General features: G+C 41.6%; 1 protein-coding gene across 2 annotated transcripts in view; it reads left to right on the top strand.

Annotated features, from left to right (window-relative positions):
* Positions 1 to 23,815, top strand: part of SLC35F2 (solute carrier family 35 member F2) — a 482,376-nt gene that overhangs the window by 219,066 nt on the left and 239,495 nt on the right. For both annotated transcript variants that reach the window (XM_044072611.1, XM_044072612.1), the window contains one exon: positions 18,134 to 18,309. In XM_044072611.1, the coding sequence (XP_043928546.1) occupies positions 18,134 to 18,309 (176 nt within the window). The remainder of the gene's footprint in view (positions 1 to 18,133; positions 18,310 to 23,815) is intronic.

Here is a 23,815-nt window from a genome sequence, read left to right as displayed (position 1 = left end):
ATCTTGGGCAGCATTATCCTTTAGTGTGGGGGCGGTGAAACTTACCACCTCTGTCTTAAGTAAGGTGAAGTTTGCTTTAGAAAAGTTTTTTTACTGTGGTTTCCTTAGTTGGAGGTGGTGGCGGAGTGTGGACATCCAGAGTGATTAGTTTACGGTCTGATCTAACCAGTGACGGGTTGACCTCTGGTGTGGAACACCTGTCGCCCATGTTGATGATGACCAGGTCCAATATGTTTTTACCACTGGTAGGGGAGTTTACCAGCTGATCCAGGGCGTTTGAGTTGATGAATTCCAGGAAGTGCTGGGCCTGAGAATTTGTACTCGAGTAGTTTTCCCAGTGAATGGTAGGGTAATTGAAATCGCCCAATATCAGGGTGTTCGGTAGGACCTTCATGTTTTCCAGTGTCTCCAGAAAGGTGGAGTGATGGTCCTGGGTCATGGAGGGTGATCTGTAGCAGGCCACAATTTGCATTGTAGATTTGCCTGATGTTAGTTGCACATGGATGATCTCAGCGAGGTATCATGCTGTGCCACTAACCTGGAGGTGTAGGTATCCTTGATAAATATGGATACACCCCCTCCTTTTGTGTTTCAGTCCGTGTTCTGTGGCCGAAACGTGTGGTATGAGTTGTAGCCCAGTAGTGCTGGGGTGCTCTCTGGAGCCTTGAACCAGGTTTCTGTTACTGCACAGATGTTGATGTTCTCCATACTGAGGAGTGCTTCGAGCACGTGCATTTTGAGATTTAATCTCCTGGTGTTGAGTAGCATAACCCTCAGTTTTTTGTTAATTGTGCTGTTTACAGAGGTGGGTTTGACTTTTGAGCCTTGCTAGAAAAGGCACTGTGGGGGCAGCAAGAGCCTTGGCCAGTATTCGAAAGCCTAGGGGTGACAGGTGCAAGCCGTCTTTTGCGAAGCAATGCGGCTTGTCGAGCATGTCATCCCAGGCTGACAGACACTGAATCCCCTTTGAATGACACCAGAAGCTTAGCCAATTGTTGAAACTGATCATTTTTTCTTTATACTGAGGTATCATTCTTGGTGAGGGCGGGATTCTACTCTGGGTCAGGGTCATACCAGCCTGGGCTACATGATCAGAGAGCTCTTCCATGCCTCTTTTCATGTAGTCCAGGGAGGTACATCTCGGGTCATTCACACCAACATGAACAATGACAGAGTCATATTTGTACTTTTTCTGGAGTGACCTGAGTGCTTGTGTTATGTGGTGGATTCTGGCTCACGACAGGTAGCTAACAGTAACCTTCTGCTTGTCCAGCCTAGTGAGTGGGACGTTAGTGTGCCTGACTATAGAGTCACCTATTACTAGTATGTTAGATATGTTATTTCACCTTAAGGGCTGTGATTGTGCGGCACACTGATTTTGTGTTTTATGTGTTGTCTGGTTTGTGATGGGAAGTGTAGATTGTTTGGGTGTCTGCTTTGGAGGTCTCTGATGCTTTTGCAGGTTTTTATTTAGAGCCTCAGAGTATGATTTTATGTAATTATGTATATTTTTTGCCAGTGCTGTTTTAGTAGGTCTGTGTGCGGCTGGAGTTGTGGTGCAAGTCTTAACCTTTTCCTCTTGACTGTCTGTTCCAGTCTTGGGTGGAGACAGCTTAGCTTTCAGTTTGGCTGTATAATTGCATCTCTCGCATATGTTAGTGTTTTGTGGTAGGAGGAGAGGGTTGTCTGTGTACATGAGGCAATTGTAACATTGCCTCAGGATACCCAGATTCACCAGCTGGACTGGAGAGTGCACCTGAAGTTGCCCTTTGGTCATGCCTGAATAGTAGGGTGAGCTGCTTAGTCGCTTAGTTGGTGAGGGGTAAAAAAAGAGCCTTGCCCTGCTGGGCAATCAGTGTCAGGGTATATTAGTGCTTGCTATTAGGTCTGAGCAAGTGCTGGGCTGTAAGATGCTTTTTGAGTGCTTAGGTTGAGAGTTGGACTAGTTTCAAGGGAAAAACTGAAGAGGAGACTTAGTGGAGCCGGGAATAATTTAACCGTAGCTAACTGGCACTGCCCGGTATGCAAAACCATGCAAATGTGGTTTTTATTGTAGGGAAATGAAGGAGATAGAAATTAGCCCAAAATGGCCAATAAACTACTAACTTCTGGGCTGGAACCACTCCTCCAGAGACAGATAGGTTGTTTAAATCTCCCCTCTCTCACAGGTGAACAGAGAAACTTCCTTCTTTCCAAGTAAGGTATGGGCAACTCAGAAACTAGTATCCACAGCCCTGAATTCAGCACTAGCCTGAAAACTGGACTTTACTAGCTTAGAAAGGCGGGAAACAAGGAATTTTTTTGTTTTTTGAAAAGATAAGACAAAAAACAGTAAAAAATATACTTAAAACAGCGTTAAATGACTACTAACGATCAGAAAAGGCTGTTGCACTTGTGTGTAGCCTACAACAGTTAAAGTATTTAAACAAAAAACAACTTTTTAAAAGTGCAGGCAGTCAAATAAGTACAATATGCGAAAACAACAAGCTTTTAAATCACTATAAATGCTGGAAAATCTGCGTTTAGGTGGAAAACAGTTAAGTACAGCAAGAAAGTACAGAAAACTGATAATTAATCACTCCAAAGTCTGTCTTCTAAGCTAGAAGGCTTGTATCAGTTTAAGGCTTTCTAGTGCTACCCAGTAGGTTAGTTACAGGAAAGATGAGAAACAAGCGCAGCTGTGGTCTTTTAAACCAGAAAGTTGAAAGAGATGGATAAACTGTCCAAATGGTCAATAAACTACAATTTCTGGGCTAAGAACCTCTCCTGTCATGGTAGACAGGCTGTCTAGTGCTTACCATTCCCACTGATAAGCTAGAAGGCTTTTGTCTAACACAGAAAGGCTTGCGGGGCTCAGATCCTTACCAAAAGTCCTGGATACAGCAACTCTGTATCTGGACTAGGTTAGTTACAGGAAAGGTGGAAAACGAGCGCAATTGCGGCTTGTAAACCAAAACATTGAAAGAGATGGAAAAAACTGCCCAAATGGCCAATAGCTACAATTTCTGGGTCAGGAACCACTCCTCTTGTGGTAGATAGGCTGCCTAATGCTTACCACTCCCACTGATAAGCTAGAAGGTATCCCTCCAACACAGAAAGGTTTGGGGGACTTAGAAGCTTACAAAGAGTCTTGGATACAGCAAATCTGTACCTGGACTAGAGTAGTTACAGGAAAGGCGGGGAACAAGTACAAACTTAGGCTTTTAAGCCAACAAGATGAAAGAGATGGAAAACTGCCCAAACGGCCAAATAAACTACAATTTCTGGGCCAAAACTCACTCTTCCCATGGAGGATAGGCTACCTAGTGCTTACCACTCCCACTGATGAGCTAGAAGGCTTCCCTCCAACACAGAAAGGCTTGGGGGGCTCATAAGCTTACTAACAATCCTGGATACAGCAACTCTTTAACTGGACTAGGCTAGTTATAGGAAAGGTGGGAAACCGGCACAAGTCCGGCTTTCAAGCCAGAAAGTTGAAAGAGATGGAAAAAAACTGCTCAAACAACCAATAGCTACAATTTCTGGGCCAGGCACCACTCCTCTTGTGGTAGATAGGCTACCTGATGCTTACCACTCCCACTGATAAGCTAGAAGGCTTCCCTCCAACACTGAAAGGCTTGGGGGGCTCAGAAGCTTACAAAGAGTCCTGGATACAGCAAATCTGTACCTAGACTAGACTAGTAACAGGAAAGGCAGGAAACAAGCGCAAAGACAGGCTTTTAAATCAAAAAGTTGAAAGAGATAGAAAAGCTTCCCAAACGGCCAATAAACTATAATTTCTGGGCCAGAAACCACTCCTCCTGTGGTAGATAGGTTACCTAGTGCTTACCACTCCCACTGATAAGCTAGAAGGCTTGTTTCCAACACAGAAGGGCTTGTGGGGGGGGCTTAGAAGTTTACCTACAGTCCTGGATATAGCAAATCTGTACCTGGATTACACTAGTTATAGGAAAGGTGGGGACCAAATGCAAAATGGGCTTTTAACCAGAAAGTAGAAAGAGATGGAAAAACTGCCCAAACGGCCATTCCTGCACTTAATCAAGACCATAGCTAGAGCGGGGTGAAAGGGGCCATTGTCCTTGGTGCAGGATGTTAGGGTGTTTAATTGGCATGACATAAGAGGTGCTGATTAGTCCCGGCACGTTAGTGGCATGTTTATTTAATCACTGTTGTTGAGGGCAAATGTCTATAATCAGTTAAGCAGCCATAATTAACATCATGTCTGCTTAAATGATGGCTACTTAAGTGATTTGCAAGCCTTTCTGCATGGTGTGTGTGCATGTCTGTGTATATCTGTGTTAGTACCTGTAGTGAGGTACTAGTATAAGATGTTTCCTGCATCTTCTGTAGTAAAGATATGGAACAGTTACTAGTTGTGCTGCCTACATACCATTTAATCCAGCAGCTTTCCAGATGAAAATTGGATGTTTTTAGAAGAGGGGAGTAGACCTTAGATGATTCCAGAATGGGCACTGGGGAGGGGGCAAGGACAAAAGGGCTGGTCATAACATAAACAAAGAAATCCCTTCCCTTTGCAGAAGCAGTTGCTACGGAGTCACCCAGCATGCCCTTAGGTTCCATGTTGGGCCCAGCCCCAAAAAATTGGTGTTAATCTGGGAATGAAAGGAGGGGCTGGTAGATGCAGTAATTGGCAAGGGCACCAAGGTAGAGATAAAAAAGTATGAAGCAAAGGCTGGGCGAGACACACACAAAAGAAAAAATCATTCTGGACAAAGCAAAACATAATGGGGGGGGGGGGGGTACAAAGCCAAATATCAGGGAGAATTTTTTATTCACTTGCAAAGTTAATAGAGCAACAGAGTTTGCAACATCATGCATTTTCTGAGTAATAGCTATGAAACTGCAATCCTGGCTGACCTTGCACATAGTGGTGCCATAAGCAGCTGCCTAGTTCACCTAAGCAATGATGTTTTTCCATTTTTTTTCCCTCTCTTCACTGAGTAAAAGTGCTCAGTTGTTGTTCTTTCGGCTTTTTCCCAGTTAGGGGTCGCCACAGTGGAACTCCGGTCCGCCACTGATTGGCAGTAGATTTTTACGGTGCCGAGGTGCAGCTCGATACCCAACCTTCAACAAAGGCATGCCCATTCACGCATGTCTTTCGAACGCCACTCGACCGCGGGGAGGACATGCAGACTCCACACAGAAGGCGCTCCAGCCGAGAATCGAATGGGAGAACCTCTTGCTGTGAGGCGACAATACTACCGCTGCACCACTGTGGCTTTGCAAGACTGTTTCCTATAAAGATAAGAAAAGGGGACAAACAGTTGACTAGGGCTGCCTATGGACAGCCATGGTGTGTAAAATCCACCCCCTCCCAATATTCTGGTTCGAGATGTATGGTTCAAGGTAAACTTTAAAACCATTTTACGCATAAAGGGTTTGTCTTCAAAGTTACCCTACTGTTGTGAAAGGATTGATAATGCAGATACTCTTGTACAAGTATCATAAATAAGTGACTGTTTTCCAAGATTAGAACTTCAAATCAGCCTCATGTGAAAAGAAAAAAAAGGTCTAAAAGCACTTAGTTAAGAAAGAAAAAAAGTCATGAAAGCAGCCCTTTTGAAAGAGCACTTTGTAAAGAAAGTGTCAAATTTCCATACCTTCTACTCATTCACCCCCTCCCACTCAGCATGATTAAAATAACCTGTCACTTAGCCTTTGTAGCATCAAGAGTACTGAGATTCATTGTTTATGTCAATGCTGATTGGAGTGAATTAAAGTCTGTAAATTTTCAACTCTGGAATGTAATGGGCATGCTGAGGGTCTGTGGCTGGAAGAAAATGCCTTTGTCCAGTTTGAGGAGGTAAGTTTTAACTCTGGCAAGTGAACACTCAGATATACATCTGTCACTCTACTGGGTGCATAACTCTCAACTTCATTACTCATGAACTCTGGACAAAGCCAAAAATAATGGGGGGGGGGGGGCAGGTTTTGCATTAAAGTGCATTTTCTGGACAATACCTCTGTTTCTTAAATAATTCCAGACAAAGACAAAAATATTGGGGGGGGGGGGGGGGGGGCAAAGACTGAAAATCTGGGACAGTTTTTTTTTTTTTTTTTTAATATTGCTGTACTTCACTTAAAATGTTAATAGAATAACAGGTTGTACATTGACATGCATTTTCTGAACAATGAAACAGTAATACTAATTCACTATAAACCTCAGCACACCTCTCATCTGTACCACTTTTGGTGGTGTTTTGACATAGCCCCCTTAAACACCATTTCTGTGGAGGATGCAGCTTTTGGTTAGCAAAACTGTCAGTTAAGTGTTAGAGAGAGAAGGCTTAACCAATGAAACAAGGAAAGGAGAGCCTCAAAACTTGCAGTGAAGCACAAGCTATCAGGAAGAGTATAATAACCGAGCGCATAAATAGGTTAGTCAGTGCTCTAGGTGGTGTATTCTAATTGTTAAATTATCTAGAGTAGTGCTACTTCCTAGATAACATCTTGCTTAACAGAAGGCATTGTTGTCTTCCAACGACCTTGTAAGTCACCATTGCATCGAGTAGGGATATAAACCATTAGAAAAGTTTGAATTTTTTGGTTTGAGAGGTGAGATTTAGAGTGACATGTTTTTTGGACTAGTAGCAGGTGAACTGCAGTTGTTTAGTTTGACTTTGTCATCCAACAAGTTTTAGTTTAATTAACAGTTTAGAAGACTCTGTAGTCTGTGTGGCAGTTTTACTGTGCTGCTAAGTTGTGTCGCCTGCTGTGAGCTGCGTTCCTCCCTGAACGTGACAACAGCAAGTAAGGTAAAGCATCCTGAAAACTAACCCCCTTACTTGTAACTATGTAAAAAAAACAAGTAATGGTGTTTAAATGTCATTTAAACTGAAGGAAATAGAAAAGTGCAGTATGATGTAACATCACATGGAGTTTTACTGATTGGAGTCAAGCGAGAGAATGCGCAGTGATGTCATATAGAACTCTTATTTGCTTTGCTGCTTTGTTTGCTTTCTGTTTCAGTATTGTTTCTGCTGAATCACAGTATGAGTAAATCATTGGCAAATGACAAAATACCTCTATAAGGGAGAAAGAGAGAGAGAGAGAGCGCGAGAGTTGATTTAATTTCTTTCTAGCCAGTACCCAACGTTTGTTCTCAGACCTGTGTTATGTGTACTTCAGATGGTGGCCATACTTCTCTACTTGTTAGCTGTTCGTGATTTGTGATGTTTTGTTGATTTTTTTTTTTATTTAAATAAATGCTAGTCAGTTTTAGGTTACCACCCTTTTCAAATTCCTAAAGCGAGACATTTTTTATGGAAACACGAGAATTTGCAGAATAAACCATACTCACAACAGTACAAATGGCTGCACTTGACGTCTTTGAGTTGTTTCTGTTATTTCGTATAATATTCAAGTGTTTTGGATATAGAATACTTGTTTTATGCAACTTAAACTTTATTGTTGTAAAATCCCAGATCATTTGCATTTTTCATGTTTTTTTTTCCTCCTCAGGACTGTCCTTTGTAAGGTGGGGCAGGTGGTAACCCTAGTCAGGTTTCCTAGTAAACTATGTAGACGTGCTTACTTAGTACTGAGGCTTTTATTAATTGTGCCTTCTTTGCTCTTCGATGTGCTACAGTATTTATAGGTGAAGGAATAGGGTATGTAGGTACTGCTGTGGCTGATGCTGTACATTGGGAGTTGGGAGAGCTCAAACTCATCATTATGGAAAAGGAAGGGTTAATATGTCTCAATGAAGCTGCATTCACTGTACTTGTGCTCCAATTATCTACAGCTGACAACAGCTATACTTAACTGCGATACTGTAAATGTTTACAAATGGTGTTTACAGCTATATTCTTTCTAAACAAAGTACGATGCTATCTGTTATGCTAACCATGTAAAAGTTTAAAAATTAGGTTTTATACTGTATTTTTTAGATCCAAAACACATTTACGCTGTCTACATAAGTTTTCAAACTGTATTTTAGACAGTATTCTTTGTAAACAAAACCTGATGACATTTGTTAAGCTCTCTCTTTTCATGACTGAAACATTATATGCTCTAAAGTCACTTTTTTCATGAAATGCTGTTCCATCTTACATACTATGTAACAGATGCACAGTCCCGTAGCTTCATGCCTATCCATATATTTGCTGTGTGTAACTTTAAAGTAAAATAAAGTCTGTACTTTCTTTGGGGACTTGTTTCTCAGAGTCTCCCCAAAAAAAGGGTCACTGGCTCAAATGAATGCACCGGGTTAATAACTACAAAAGAAAGGAAAAATCAAGTACAAAATGACATTTCTCCAACCTCAGAAACAAGAGATGGGACTGTTACCTTTAGCAACCTTAGTCCTAATAGAAACCGGGTGATAAGAAAAGGAACAGAAGACCTGAATCAATTTTCAATGACCCAATAAAGACACAACATAATTAAGGACACAGCAGTCAGTTCTAAGGGGGATAAAATAAACCTTCCTGCCAAAGTGATATGAGGGCTACTAAACCACCTGTGTCACAGTCAGAGCCCAACCACAATCCCATGCAGACGGAAAAATAGAAGCCTCATTTTTCGTAAGAGGAAGACTTCCTTTCATAATATGGAGGGAGGGTCTTAAACACCAACAGTAAGCAGCTGTTAAGCAGGGGCTTTGACAAGGAAAAGGAATACCCTAAATAGACAAGGAAGGCGGCCTGTGTACAAGCATAAATGATAACAAATAAATACATTATATGGTACATGCCCATTCGGTCTTCTTCTTCTTTCGGCTTTTTCCCGGTTAGGGGTTGCCACAGCGGATCACCTGTCCACTCATGATTGGCAGTGGAGTTTTACAGTGTTGAGTTACCAGTCCGGCACTCAACCTTCCACAGAAGGCACACACATGCACGCACTCACACCTAGGGCCAATTTAGAGTATCCAATCCACCTACAGCATGTCATTGGGATGTGGGAGGAAACCGGAGCACCCGGAGGAAGCCCACGCGACCACAGGGAGGGCATGCAGACTCCACACAAAAGGCACCCCAGCCGAGGATTGAACCGGAGAACCTCTTGCTGTGAGGCAGCAATGCTAACCACTGCACCACCACAGCCGCCCAACTCCCTGTAAGACTTTCAGCAACCCCCAATCTTTTTCAGTGGTGCATAACCAGAGAAAGATATGCCTTCTCCATATCTTCCAATGTTTTCTTCCTTTTCCATGTCTTACTACTCCTCAGCCTTTTACTTTTGTACTTTCATAACCTTTCTTCTCCATTTCTTTTTATTCCAAAAAAAAAAAAAAAAAAACACAATTCCTTACCTGCAATTTAATTAAGACTTTGTCTGCCTCAGTGGCAAATGGGGATGGAATGAATCCCAACTGTGGCATGTGTGACCAGGGATCGACTCTTGACCCTGACATTGGAGAAGCAGACTGGGAGGGAGAGGAATAAATGGGCATGTCCCACTTGTCTCTCCTGGGAGGGGGGTAATGAACGCCCGGGAAGGGGGTAATGAACACTCATAAAAGAGCTGGGTTGATTTCACTTGTGGACACCAGGGAAATGACCACTTGTACTTTCTGGAAGGGGCAATGTTGCATGCAGGGAATACTGCCTGTGGAAGTACTCCATGATCTGCCCACTGAATTCCCCTCCCAGAATACGCTTACTTCACTAATGGGGAACAAATGGGCTGATAGGCTGGGGGAGGCTGAATATTGATAGTCAGTAGAGCTGGACAGAGTAAAAATAAAAAAATTAGAAAGAAAAAATAAATCAAGTCTTTTCCTCTTCCTCTGTGGGGTATGGCTTCAGAAATACTCAAATGCCCACAAACACTGAATGTCCTTTTTATGTTATGGCTTTCCTGAAGTATATCCGTACTCTATACCATTGAATACCAGCATCCTGGAGTCCAGTCCCCTTCTGTTTGAGGTTTAGCCCTGGCATGATACTTTGTAGTAAGCAGTACTTCTAATGAACTCTAGTACACACTACCTAGCCACCCCTGTGGTCCAACTGCATAGACATTTGCAGAACTGCCCCTATGATTGAATTAATTCTCTTACAATTTAAATTTTTGTTCAGGCCATCAGTGGACCAAATGATCAGAAAAAATGCTCTAAAATGCATGTACGAGAATCTAGAACTCTCATGGCTTCTGGTGGCTTTGCAGCCCCCAAACCCCCAGATTAATGCAGTTGATTCCTCCACAGTTATTACAGTGTAGTCTTGATCAGTTAGGGTTTGAAGAAAAGATGAAGAAAAATGCAAACCTGGGGAATTGCAATGATGTTCTTTCCTAAAGCATGATTTATGTTCATGCCATCTTTGGATGGAAAAAGGTTATTTAAAAAAAAAATTCTAAAATGAACCTCATAGCATCTAGAACCTCCATGGCTTCTAAGGGCCTATCTTTACCCATATCCCAGCTTAATTCAGTTCCTCCATATTTCAGTACAGGCTTTCCCAGGTAGGTCGTGTTGAAAGGCTGCAGGAAAAGTCAAAGTTAAGGAGTACGATTGATTTTCCTAAGTCAGGATTATTGTTCAGGACATCAGTGGATGAACTTGTTTAAAAAAAAAATTCTACAATGCACCTCAGAATATCTAGAACCCCTAGGCCTTCCTGGGGTCTAGCAGTCCCCAGACCCCCTGACTTAATGCAGGTATTTCCTCCACAGTTATCAAAAGCAGTCATGCTTGGGTATGATATGCTGAATGAATGAATGAGTGAAGGAGAGAAAAAATGAAGAGTAAGACAAGCAGTGATGAAAGGAAGAAAAAAGCAATCTGGATGTTGCAGGGGTGTTGGGGTAGGTAGTGTGGAGGGGGGACATGTTATGGATTCCTTCAGTTTGGATGTCACTTCACCTAAGCCTGGCCCTGACTCCAATATATAAACAAGGCTGATGCCTGTGGCCTTCAGGAAAAATACCCAAGACACGGATTCATACAGTTAAAGCATGAGCTTGTTAAAGTGGGATGTACTAGAAAGGCACATCTGTGACCATCTGGTTTGGTTAAAGACAAACCAAACTCTGAATGAAAACAGTTATTAGTGCAGTAGGAATGACATACATAAATAACCATTCTTAAGTGTAGTACATGTGTAATACATGTCATTTGATTGAGAGTTTTAGTCCGTATACTTAAGCTACACAAGTAGATCCCCCACTTAGATTCAGAACCACAAGGTGGGCAATTTTACACCATCTCTGTAACAAAATAATTCATTTCACTTCTTTACAGTCAAAATAAACTCCTACATCTCAAGTCTCCTAACCATTTGTGGATGAACTACTTTACTTCATTTGAGACACAGCAATTTGAAGATAACTTCAAGAGTTTCAGAACAGTCCCGCTCTGTATGGGATGCAATATCTTGCCTTGTAGATAATCCAACAAGCAGTCCTGCAATAAATACAGCAAGTTAGCAAGTAAAACCATCTTTTTTACTTTGAGTTTTTGGTTTTCTGTGCAAAATAAAAACTCATTGTCACTAACCATCTTTTTCTCTTCAGGGTTTCCCTCTCACACTGGCTCTAATTCCATTTTATCATACCCTCCTTCCAGAAACTGTAGACTCTCAAGATAATACATCAAGAACAAAGCCAGATTGATAAACGAGTCCACACAGGTTTTAATAACATGGGGCTAAGGTATCTCTCTCGGCTACGAAGCCTACAGGACCATTACAGTAATGTATAACATGCATACAGCGCCATCAGCAAAATGTATGCTATATGTACCAACAGCACACTCTAGCTTTGGTGACAAATCATCTAGTTAAGCATTTCTGTACATGTATAATAATTTAACAAATCATATCTGACCAGTGACCACTCTGTTATAGTTCAGGAAAATGGTTAAAAGTTTTAAGTTCTTCCCTTTATCAAGATGTACAATAACCTAAGAATCTGATTTACTTCCACTTGTGTAATTCTAAGATATGACTTTTCACACAGCCCTAGTAGCTCTTCTTTCACTCATGCATTTCAAATACTTGTCCTCTAATTTTATTGTTATGAATATTATTTTTCACATGCTTGTGGCTGGCATAGACACACATTTATCTCATTTTCGAAGACTGTGTCAGTACTGAATACATATTGTATCTATAGTGGTACTGTGTTTTGAGATGTTCATCGTGTTTCACTGTTGCAGTCATTACTCGTGGGTTATCCTGCTGGCAGGCTACCCACAGTCGGCCTGAATTCCAAAGTCTTGGTCCGGCATCGGTTGCTGTCGCCTCTTCCCTGACATCAGTGCGCCAGGGGTATAAAAGATGCAGCCGACGCCATTTTCTTCAGTCTTTCTTGCCGCGCAGTGCCCGAAGCAGAAGCAATTCGCAAGTGCCGGTCGGCCGACTCCTGAGATTTTCATGTTCGAATTTCAGATCCGAAGTCTTCATTTAAAGCTAAATACCCCATTGGGGAAACTTTTTTTTTTTTCTTGCTCCAGACCGATGTCAGAAAAAGTTAATAATTGTATTTCTTGTGGGAAGAAAATACCTCATAAGGACTTCCATTCTTATTGTATTCCTTGCCTAGTCCCTGATCACGACGTTGCTAATTGCAGGTTTTGTGCTAGATTTAACCAACGCACTATTAAGCGTCGGTACGATTTTGCATTTCATTACTTTGGCCAAAGATTTAATTACACGATGTCATCGGATAGCCATCCGACTACCGCAATTCACAAGAAATGCAAGGAAAAGGAAAAGGACAGGCATCCAGGAAAAGGACAGGCATCCGAGGTCCAAAACTGATGACAAGGCTTCTTCTAAGCCAGTCGCCGGTTCGCCGGTTCTCAGTGAGGCGCTTTTGCAGCCCCTGATGCCCGCTACCTCAGAGCCGCAGGCCGCTTCCGACTCCCATGTGGAGTAGACTAGGCTGCTGGAAACTCAAGGTATTGGACACTTGGAAAATATTCCCTCAGATGGGTCCGGAGCTGCTGAGCAGGCATCTGCTTCTGAGGGTGTTTTCAGGCCTACACAGTTATATGTAAAACCGACTACAGCTTCAAAGGCAAAGACTAAAGCACCACTAAAGACAAAGAAACAAGTGCAGCAAGCCCATGGACAGGCCTCCATGCCTAAAAAACAGATGCTCAAAATGGCCGAAGACCTAATTACTTTGATCAGGGGTTCCCATCCTCCTCCTGATAAGAGGCCTAGGCAAGAGACAGAATATGAATCTTCAGATCGGGTTTCCATTTCCTCTGACTCCTCTTCTGAACAGGAATACTCTCTTCCTTCCTATGAAGATTCTGATGCTGAAGAATCTATCCCATCAGCCTCTCCTCCTGAGGATTATTCTTTTGGGGAAATCCTGCATGCCATGAGGGAGCACTTCCACTGGGAGAGCCAGGACTACTCGGAATCTAAGAAAAAGCTCAGAGACTTTCTTTTACTACCTCAGCACAGGCCTCTTGCTATCCCCCCTGTTTTAGACATTGTAGATGATGTATTTTCAGAGTCCGGCCTGTCTACTGACTCTTTACCCCCCTGCACCTGTTAAGCCAGACAGATAGTACAGGGTTCCAGATTCACATACATTTCTTTATAAAAACCCTGCTGCTGACCCAGTGCTGCTGACCCAGAAACTATCTCTCAGGGTCCCAAAGGGTTCAAGGCTTCCACTGCAAAAAACCCTATCCCCTCTGATAGGGATTAAAGGGCACTGGCCAGATGGGGGAAAAAGGTTTACACGACTGCTACCTTTGGCTGTGAGGGCTTTAAACTGTCAATTTCATATGCTTAAATATCAGCAGTACTTAATGTCACTGCTTAAACAGAAAATGTTAAGAAATTCTGAATGTGCAGAAAACAAGGAAATGCAGGATTCATTGCATGCAACTGAACAAGTGGGAAAGCATACTTTGCAATGTGGTTTTGATTCTCTGGAGGCCTCTTGCAGGGCCACTGTTACGGGTTCTGTCATTAGGAGGCATGCTTGGTTAAATAAACAGAATCTGCCTGATCATGTTAAAGCAAAATTATTAGATGCATGATACTTTGTTTGGTGTTAAAGCAGAGGAAATGTTGAAGAAAATGGAGGACAAAGCGAAATCTATGCAGACAATTAAGGATTTTTTACAGGTGCAGCCACCGAGATTTAGCAGGAACTGGCCTACAAAGAATTGGTCCTTTCCAGTGTCAGGCCACAGAGAGGCAGATACAGACGCCCCAGAGGCAGATCCCAGCCCCAAGGCATACAGGCCTAAACAATGGGGTGCTTCTACCTCCAAAAGCGGAGAAGGCAAATCACAGAAATACAGGAAACAGTACCAATGACTTTCCTCTGCCAGCACCAAGCACTTATCTTTTGGCAGCCCCCTTGGGGGGAAAACTAGCACTTTTTTCACAAAATTGGCACATGATCACCCAGGACAAATGGGCCTTGAATATAGTGTCTCAGGGCTACAGGTTCCACTTTCACACCCTGCCAAGGGCAAAAGGTATGACAGACCTGCCACACAATCAATGGGCAGAGGCACAAAAGCAAGTTTCATCCCTCAAGGACATGAGGGCCATTCAGTGAGTACCACAGCAAGAGCAGGGACAAGGATTTTACTCAAGACTTTTCTTGGTACCCAGAAAGGACAAAGCCTGGAGACCAATACTGGACCTGTCTGTTCTAAACACATTTCTGGACGTTCCAAAATTCAAAATGTTGACTCTGCAACAGCTTCTGCCCATGCTGGGCAAGAAGGCTTGGCTTGTAACTTTGGACCTAAAAGAGGCATACCTGCATGTCCCAGTCAGACAATCTTGCAGAAGATACCTCAGATTCATAGCTGGCTCAATGCACTACCAATTCTCTGCACTGCCCTTTGGCTTATCTACTGCGCCCAGGGTCTTCACAAAATGCATGGCACCAGTAATTGCATTTTGCAGACAAAGAGGAATTCAAATATATCCTTACTTGGACGACTGCCTTATTCAAGCAGGGAACAAGGACATTCTACTAAAGCATCTGGCGTTTGTAAAAAGATTACTAATTTGCCTAGGGTACACAGTAAACGAAAAGAAATCAAAACTTTTACCCTCTCAAGGGATAATATTCCTGGGTGCAAGCTTAAATACAACTGCCCAGATGGCTTATCTCATGCCAGACAAACAAAGGCAACTGACTTCTTACTTCAAAATGTTGGCAACAAAGGCCCAGTTATCTGCAAGAAAAATTCTGCAGACTTTGGGCTTCATGGCATCCTGCATTCTGCTAATTCCATATGCCAGACTGCATATGAGGAAACTACAATGGTATCTAAAAAGTGTTTGGACTCAACATTGCCACAGCCTGGAAACATTAATTAACCCTCATTCCCTGCCTGCAACAGGAGTTTTGATGGTGGGCACAGGCCTGTCACCACAACAAGGGACAGCCATTCACTTTACCCACAGCCAGGCAGACACTAACAATGGACACAACAAGGGACAGCCATTCACTTTACCCACAGCCAGGCAGACACTAACAACGGATGCATCAGATTATGTCTGGGGGGCCCACATGGCAGGAAAATGTATTCAGGGCACATGGCCCACAAGCCAGATGCATCTTCATATCAATCAAAAAGAGATGCTAGCTGTTCAGAATGCCCTGACAGCTTTCAAGGATCTACTTCATCCAGGACTACTAGTGATAAAGACGGACAATAGTACAGTCATGTGGTACATAAACAAGCAGGGAGGCACACATTCCTACCCCCTCTGCAGACAAGCCATGACTTTGTGGACACAGCATTGACTTATCAAGTTCACCTGCAAGCACAATTTCTGCCAGGAACAATAAATACTCCGGCAGACGAACTAAGCAGAAACCTCATGGATCCCCATGATTGGAAACTGGATCCACAAGTCTTCAGCATGATAACAAGGAAATGGGGATGCCCAGACATAGATCTATTTGCCTCCCCTCACAACTGTCAACTACAGAGATTCTGCACAAGGACTTATCACAAGCAAGCATGGAAAGTGGATGCCTTATCCTTCATCTGGAAAAACATAACAGTATATGCCTTTCCTCCACTGCCTCTCCTCCCCAAGGTATTCCTAAAGGTCAGACAAGAGAAGCCAAAAATGATACTGATTGCCCCAGACTGGCCACGCCAGCATTGGTACCCACTCCTAAAGACCTTGTCTCAAGGTCCAGCCTGGACATTGCCTCAAATTCCTCACTTACTGACCCAACAAAACAATCGGATCCTGCACAGCCAACTCAGGACCTTTAAATATGGCAGCATGGCAGATAATTTAGCCATTCAGAACACTCCTCTCTCCAAAGCTGTGATGGATGTTATTTTGGAGGCCAGGAGGCCCAGTACCAGAAAATCTTATGCAGAAAAATGGAAGAGATTCTGTGCTTGGAACCAGGCAGAAGGAATTGACACATTTGTACCAAATATTCCTCAGATTTTACAATACTTAACTGAGATGCTGGACAAAGGCTTATCTTTTTCATCAATTAAGATCCATGCCTCTGCCATTTCAGCCCATTACAATAGGAACCACCTATCTTTTCTCATCCTTTAATAAGGCAGTACCTCAGAGGGGCCAAAAACATAAGACCTCCAAGGAAAGCACCAATACCTGCATGGGACCTCAATTATGTCTTGGAAAAACTCACACTGCCTCCTTTTGAGCCAGCCTCAACAGCTGATATAAAATTCTTATCCTGGAAAACAGCTCTGCTCCTAGCGATAACCTCTGCAAGATGAGTCTTTGAGTTACAGGCACTCATGGCTGTGGAACCTTTTATCATTTTCCATCCAGGCAGGGTTTCTCTGAGGACAAACCCCACATTTATGCCTAAGGTGGTGTCCAGTGTGGCCCTTAACCAAACCATTCACTTGCCTACCTTTTATCCAAACCCACAAAACAAGGGTGAGAGACTTCTGCATTCTTTGGACATGCACAGACAGCTACGCTTCTACTTGGACAGAACTAAAGCTTTCAGAAAGACTGAGCAACTTTTAGTGACATATGCTGCAGGATCACAAGGAAAGGCTATCTCAAAACAGACTATTTCAAAATGGATAGGCCATTCCATTCATTTCTGCTATTCACAACATGGCAAATCAGTGCCTAAGGGCATTAGGCCACATTCAACCAGAGCAGCAACCACTTCAGCAGCCTTCCTCAGAGGAGTACCAACCAAAGACATCTTAGAGGCTGCAACTTGGAGTTCAGTGCACACTTTTACAAAGCACTACCACTTACCTCTCTACTCTAAATCCAGAGCAGGCTTTGCCACTGCAGTTCTGCAGGGCCTTACAGCCTCTCCTAATCCTATTTAGCCTCAACCACCCATCCTCAGCTTTGGGATTCAACCCAAGAGTAATGACTGCAACAGTGAAACACGATGAACATAGTACAGTTGTGTACCTACCATAAATGTAGATGTTCGAGTGTATTCACTGTTGCAGTCCAGGTTACCCTCCCACCACCCCCCTTTCTTTTTGCTGGGTCTTATTGGCACTTCTCTATTCTATACTACCTATGTGGTGTATTTGCTTGTAGATGAAGGAAATGATTACCTTAGTGCATGCATGTTTATTGGCATAATTTTTAGCCTACCCTTTTGGGGGGCACCTGACATCTGGGGCAAGAAAAACTGATGAAAATGGCGTCGGCTGCATCTTTTGTACCCCTGGCGCACTGACGTCAGGGAAGAGGTGACCGCAACCAACGCCAGACCAAGACTTTGGAATTCAGGCCGACTGCGGGTAGCCTGCCAGCAGGATAACCCAAGAGTAATGACTGCAACAATGAATATACTCTAACATCTACATTTATGGTTGGTACACAACTGTACTTTATTTCTGAAATGTTTCATCATCTATTTTCAAATGCTGTATATTGTATTGCTCATCTTTTTTATATAACTTGAATTCTGCAATTGTACTAGACTATTTCTCCTTCGATTCCTACTGAAGATGGGCTCTGCCTACCAGGGCAAATCTGGTCAAAAAAGCTATGTATTTAAGTAGTTTGCACATGGAAAAAATACATACCCCCCCACACACACATATGTGTATGTTCAAAAATAGCTTATAATGCACATCATACAGTGATATAAGAACATTTTGATTTAAATGCTGCAGTCCTTCACCAGTTCAGCATTCGGGCGTAGTCACAGTACTACTTTTATAACACATTTTTTTCTTTTTCAGGAACGTTCTTAAAATTATAATCCTTGGGCAGCTGGTGTCTCTCTTAATATGTGGCACTGGTGTCACCAGTCAGTACATGGCAGGCAACTACAAGGTGAACACACCGATGCTACAAAGTTTCCTCAACTACTGTCTTCTTCTTCTTGTGTACACAACAATACTGGCTTTTAGAAAGGGTATGTCCTGTGTTAAACCTGTCTTTAACCAAATGTACAAGATATTTCCCATACTTATTGATAGTAATGGTTGATATTATACTTTTATTTTCTCATGTTGTGCTAGAGTTCATATAATGACCAATTTATCTATGTAAACAGATCATTTTTCTTGAAATGCATGTCTAATGAGTTGATATTTAGAATATTAAAGCATGTATAGAATTGTAAGGCAAATGAGGCCAAACACAGTATAGCAGATGATGGATGGTATCAAATCAAAGACATTGTTTTCTATTAAATGTTCATCTCCAAAGTCAGGAGTGACACCGAGGAGGCCTATGAGAATCTGATTTTTGAATCGGAATAGCAGCCTACATGTGAACAGATTCACAGGATTTTTAAATTTCTGGTATTATGCAAAAATACATCCCTTCTTTCATTATTAATGACCGAGTTTATGAAGTATGAGATGTGTGCTGATTTTGTGACTCACATAGCCAACTTCTATAATTCAAAATATTCCCTTTAAGAAGGGTACCACAGTATTCTGTGGCTCTGAAGAGCTGACTTCTAGCATTATTTAAGCATGGTTTACTTTCTAAGCAGAACACTTGTAGAACAATAGATGATTTGTTTTGTTTGTTTCATAGAAGTGTTTGAATCATTCAGAAAACAACTGAAGGGCAGACTGATCACGCCACTAAAATCTAGAGAGGAAAAATATATATAATTGGGCATCAACTTATTTTATATAATGATTGAATAACCTTTACCCCAGGGCCTTCACCTTTTCTTAAAGACTTTAATGGGATTATGACTATTGTGCCTGTTAATCTGCCCATCACACTGTAACAATATATGTATGATGTGTATTTTTTTAATATTTATTTTTTTTAACAGGGTTGGAAGATTCATCCAAATACCATTTTAAATCATTAATCTGAGTTTATGGAACTTGAGTTGGCATCATAGATGCCCAAACTGATGGTTAGTAAGGTGCTACTACTATTACAAGCACAGCACAGAAGTGGAAAACCAATTTACTTTTGCCTGAAATAAGGGAAGGGGTTTAGAAAACAGAGTTTCACTTTTAAATTCTACAGATCTGAGGCTTACATTGATTATTTATACTTTCTTGACAAAGTTAGTCCCATTAGACCAATGGTCTCTTTTTCGGGGGGGTGGGGACCTGAGGTGGTACTCATACTGATGAAGGGAAATTTGGCCAGGGCTCTTGTGAACTTCCTCTGTACTTTTTAGTAAGTGCAATGATATCTTTTACATCCACCTGAGCTACCACCAACTCAGACAGATGAGGCCTCAGAACATTTGTGAGTCTTGCCCGGAGAAGATCTTTGTCTGAGGAAAATCTGCATCATGAAGCTGTTCTGGTATTCTCATTTTTAAACTTCTGTCTGCCAAGATCCACTCTTAATGAATACAAATCCTCATGCTTTTGGTCACTGTTAGGGTGACCAAGCTGACATCTCAACATTCTAGGGTTTCTGAATAAAGTCATACTCCATAATCATGGTTTAACTTGGTATGGAAAGAATCAGGACCTAAGCTAAAATTATTTCTCGGGTGTACAAGTTATACAAGTTACTGATATTTGAACACCTAGCCTGATAAGGGAAAGGTAACTTTTAGGCTCATTAGTAGTTACTAGGTTTCAAGTCAGGGACCACTAAGGAGTTAGCCAGATTTCCCAATTGACCTAGGGCACTGTCTAGTCACATGGTAGGCACTTAGAACAGGAGGTACTCAAATTCTGGACTACAGGAAGTAATATGATAACAGCTTAATCTCCTGTGCTAACCATCATACTCTGAGTGAGTGATATTAGGTTCATAATGGTTAAGATGTTTACCTTACAGACACCAGGTGCAGGGCTTGATTCTCACATGGGGTAATTCACTAGGGTTAAAATGGCCCCCAAGGGCAGTTAGGCTAGTATTAACCTATAAACCTGTAAGGTATCTTGGCCTGGATAAGCCTGACCTTTTTATTTATTGACATTTGTTAACCAGGTTTGTCCAACTGTCCTTGTGGCCCATTTTCAGTGGATACCAGAGGAGAAAAGTTCCAGTAGTACATTTTTAAACAAGTACAATTTTAAACAATTTTGATATAATAGCAGTTATAGCAAAAAGATTCACATATGTTGGGTTACATGCAAGTTGCATTAAAAAGAAGCTTAGTAACATAATTTTACATTGATATAGTTCAATAGGTTAACAATACATTTTTTTTGTTTGTATAAAATTATGCAAATGCATAGTAGACACATTGGAGAGAGGGGTGTAATTGAGGTACTAAGTATAGACCTTTTGAGGGTACATAATGGGAAGGAAGACTAGGTGGGGTCTTGGCAAGGGCAGGTCCTGGAATTGAGAAAATAAGCTTTTAGTTCATTTTTAAAGTGTGAGGTGTGGGAGATTGAACGTAAGTCAAGGAGAAGTTTGTTCCAAGCATGGGCAAGGGAGTGTTTGTAGAGTAGTTTGCCTACTGAGCTTTTTGTGTGGTAGACATCAAGTAATTGTTGGTTAGTAGTATGGAGGGTCCGGGATGGGATATAGATGGTGACTATGGAGACTAAGGAAGATAGAGATGGACAGAAGGAGGTTTTATAAAGAATAGACTGTAGCATATGAAATTGATAAGATAGCAGAAACTGGGGAAGTTCAAGCCATTGTAGAGAGTTTAAAGAAATGCAGTGGTGTTAGTTGTATGGGGAGTTGGTAATGAATCTATTTACTATTTACTATGAATTTATGTTAAAGGGACATGGACTGCATAACTACTACCTGAAAATGAACACTAGTTTTATGTATGTCTTTTACCTTAGGCCAAAGGCAAGTCAAAAACATGCCTTTAGTGTTTTAATTAGGAAAGTTAGAAAAGTACAGTACATACATAATATAACGTTTGGGGAGACACTCACAAGAAAAATATAATTGTGTACAACAGCTTTTAGACCGAATAATCTTTTGATCTCTGGCTAAGACTGGAATAGAATTTTCTTAGATAATTTCCCATGATTAAGCTGGAATAACGTTTTATTCTTTGTCTTTGAAATTTGATGACTTAGCATTAGAAAAGAAAAAATAATTTATTCAGTATTATTAAATCCTTCCATACTCCTGTTCATAAGGTAGCAAACACCACCCCCCACAAACAGTCTAGACAGACTTGACCCCAGTGCATAATTTTTCTGATAGATGGCATAACTGTGTTGGGTGTACTTTGCTATATTTATGTTTTTCCACATCTCTTCTCCCTTCAAGTTTCCAAGCAAGGTTGACAGTGGGCAGCCATCCAATGATCAGCTCGTGGATTTGTAGTATCCGTATCAAATTCTGTTTCTCTTTTCAAGAGCCCTTCTACACTGGCATGAAGTTCCATCATTGAAACTGGATTGTGTTGTAGAACTGTAACTCTCACAAAGTAGTTTGCCAGTTTGACTCCTTGTTTAATGGAGTCACGTAACAGGGGTTATGGACAATGGTCACTGTCATTTTCTTTACTTGTAGTAACACGCATTTAAAAGCGCAACTGCAGTAGATGTTGAATTGTATTATTGCTGCTGTCATTATAACTTCTGGTTAAAATGTAACCTAAATGAACATTTTGATTTGAAAATTTACTTAGAATAGTAATCTCTTTATAAATGTTGCTTTGAAAAGTTGTTACTGCCTCTTGGCTGGGGTCATGGCTGAAAATGGACTTTGGACCAGTTCACTTAACTGGCTAACAAAGTTGAATAATAAATGAACAAACTTACGATGTCTTTAATTTACTCATAGCCCACTTTACAAGGTCCAGAGCCTGTGTGTGTGTGTGCGAGATGAGTAACTACTGCCCTTTAGTGAGGGACACGCTTTATTTAATACCCTTTAATTCCCAGAAATACCTTCTCTTGCCATTTGATTGTAGGGACACGCTATGCCTGGATGGCTTCATCCAAACAACATCATGTTTAATGCTGTACTCATCCACCCACTGCCCAAGGTAAGAGTCTTCTCTCATTCTTGAGTAGCTGGTACTAACTGTGACCACCAAATCTGCCATTCTATATGGCATGTGATAGACCATGACATCATCCATGTTGCTAAGGCCAAAGGATGCATGCTGTACTTCCAGACATCAAATGATAACATTGTAAGATCAATGGAGCATTTTTCATTACTAATTGCATCTTAGTAAAGTCATGTAATCCAGATAGTATAACAAAGGCTTGACTGCTTCTTATTTTTGAAGTCAAGGGCTATTACCAGTAGTTTGTAGTCTGATTTTAAGTTTTCTGGTACTGAAGCCTTCCTAGTCACTCTACAAACTCATCTGTTCTAGACATGGGGTTGGCATCTGCCAGTGTGTGTGGATAGTGAGCTTCAGTCAGTCTGTGTACAAACTCATCTGTTCTAGACATGGGGTTGGCATCTGCCAGTGTGTGGATAGTGAGCTTCAGACAGTCTGTGTACAAACTCATCTGTTCTAGACATGGGGTTGGCATCTGCTAGTGTGTGTGGATAGTGAGCTTCAGACAGTCTGTGTACAAACTCATCTGTTCTAGACATTGGGGTTGGCATCTGCCAGTGTGTGTGGATAGTGAGCTTCAGACAGTCTGTCTACAAACTCATCTGTTCTAGACATGGGGTTGGCATCTGCCAGTGTGTGGATAGTGAGCTTCAGACAGTCTGTGTACAGCTTGTGGCTGCCATTCATTTTAGTAGCTAATACTATTAGTGATGACCACTGACTGTTAAATTCTTTGCTAATTGCCATATTTATCATTTTGTGTAGTTTCTGCCTCTTTTTAGACCTTACATTTGTAGGGGTCCTGTTAGAAGCCCCTATTTTAATTTTTTCTCTTCACATCATGCTTGACCAACTTGGAGCAGCTTTGTTTACCCATGAATAAGTTTGTAGCTATGGTAACAGGCCCAAAGTTGATGAAATGTTACAAACAATGTAGTACCCTCTATGCATGCAATGAGTCACTGCAAATAATTAGAGCTAAAGCTTCTCATTCATTGAAGAGTTTGAGCATAACTACATGAAACAAGCTGAGTTTTTTTGCATCCTGACAGCAGCTTGACTGCGTAATTAACATTGCTCACCTTTCTGAAGTGGTGACTTCGCCCTTCCGTACTGCATGAAGCTTATTGTTTGGGACAGGGATAGGTGCCCCCCCTTTTGCTTGACTGCATATTCTCAGAATCATAGTAGACTTTATTTTGCTGCTTTGTCTTGGTTATGTGCTTTGACTATTTCATACTGCTCTCATGGATAGCTAATTAGTTCTGATGTGAAATTTGTACCCTGGTCTGCAAGAACTTTCAAGGGCAATGTCATTCAAAGTATGTATTATCTTCTCTGCATTATTGTAGGAGAGAGCACCTCTGTCAAGGTACTTGGCAACATAGTCATATCCATGATAAATTTCATACTTGTACTCTTGGAGTGCTAACTGCACCACTACGTTTTAATTTATTCAATTAAGTGACCTGATCCTCGGACCCCT

Source organism: Protopterus annectens, chromosome 5.part0, assembly GCF_019279795.1.
Source record: "Protopterus annectens isolate FY-2018-M chromosome 5.part0, PAN1.0, whole genome shotgun sequence".
Classification (NCBI taxonomy): domain Eukaryota; kingdom Metazoa; phylum Chordata; order Ceratodontiformes; family Protopteridae; genus Protopterus; species Protopterus annectens.
The sequence above is the reverse complement of the archived record's forward strand: the minus strand, read 5'-3'. Positions and strand labels throughout refer to the sequence as shown.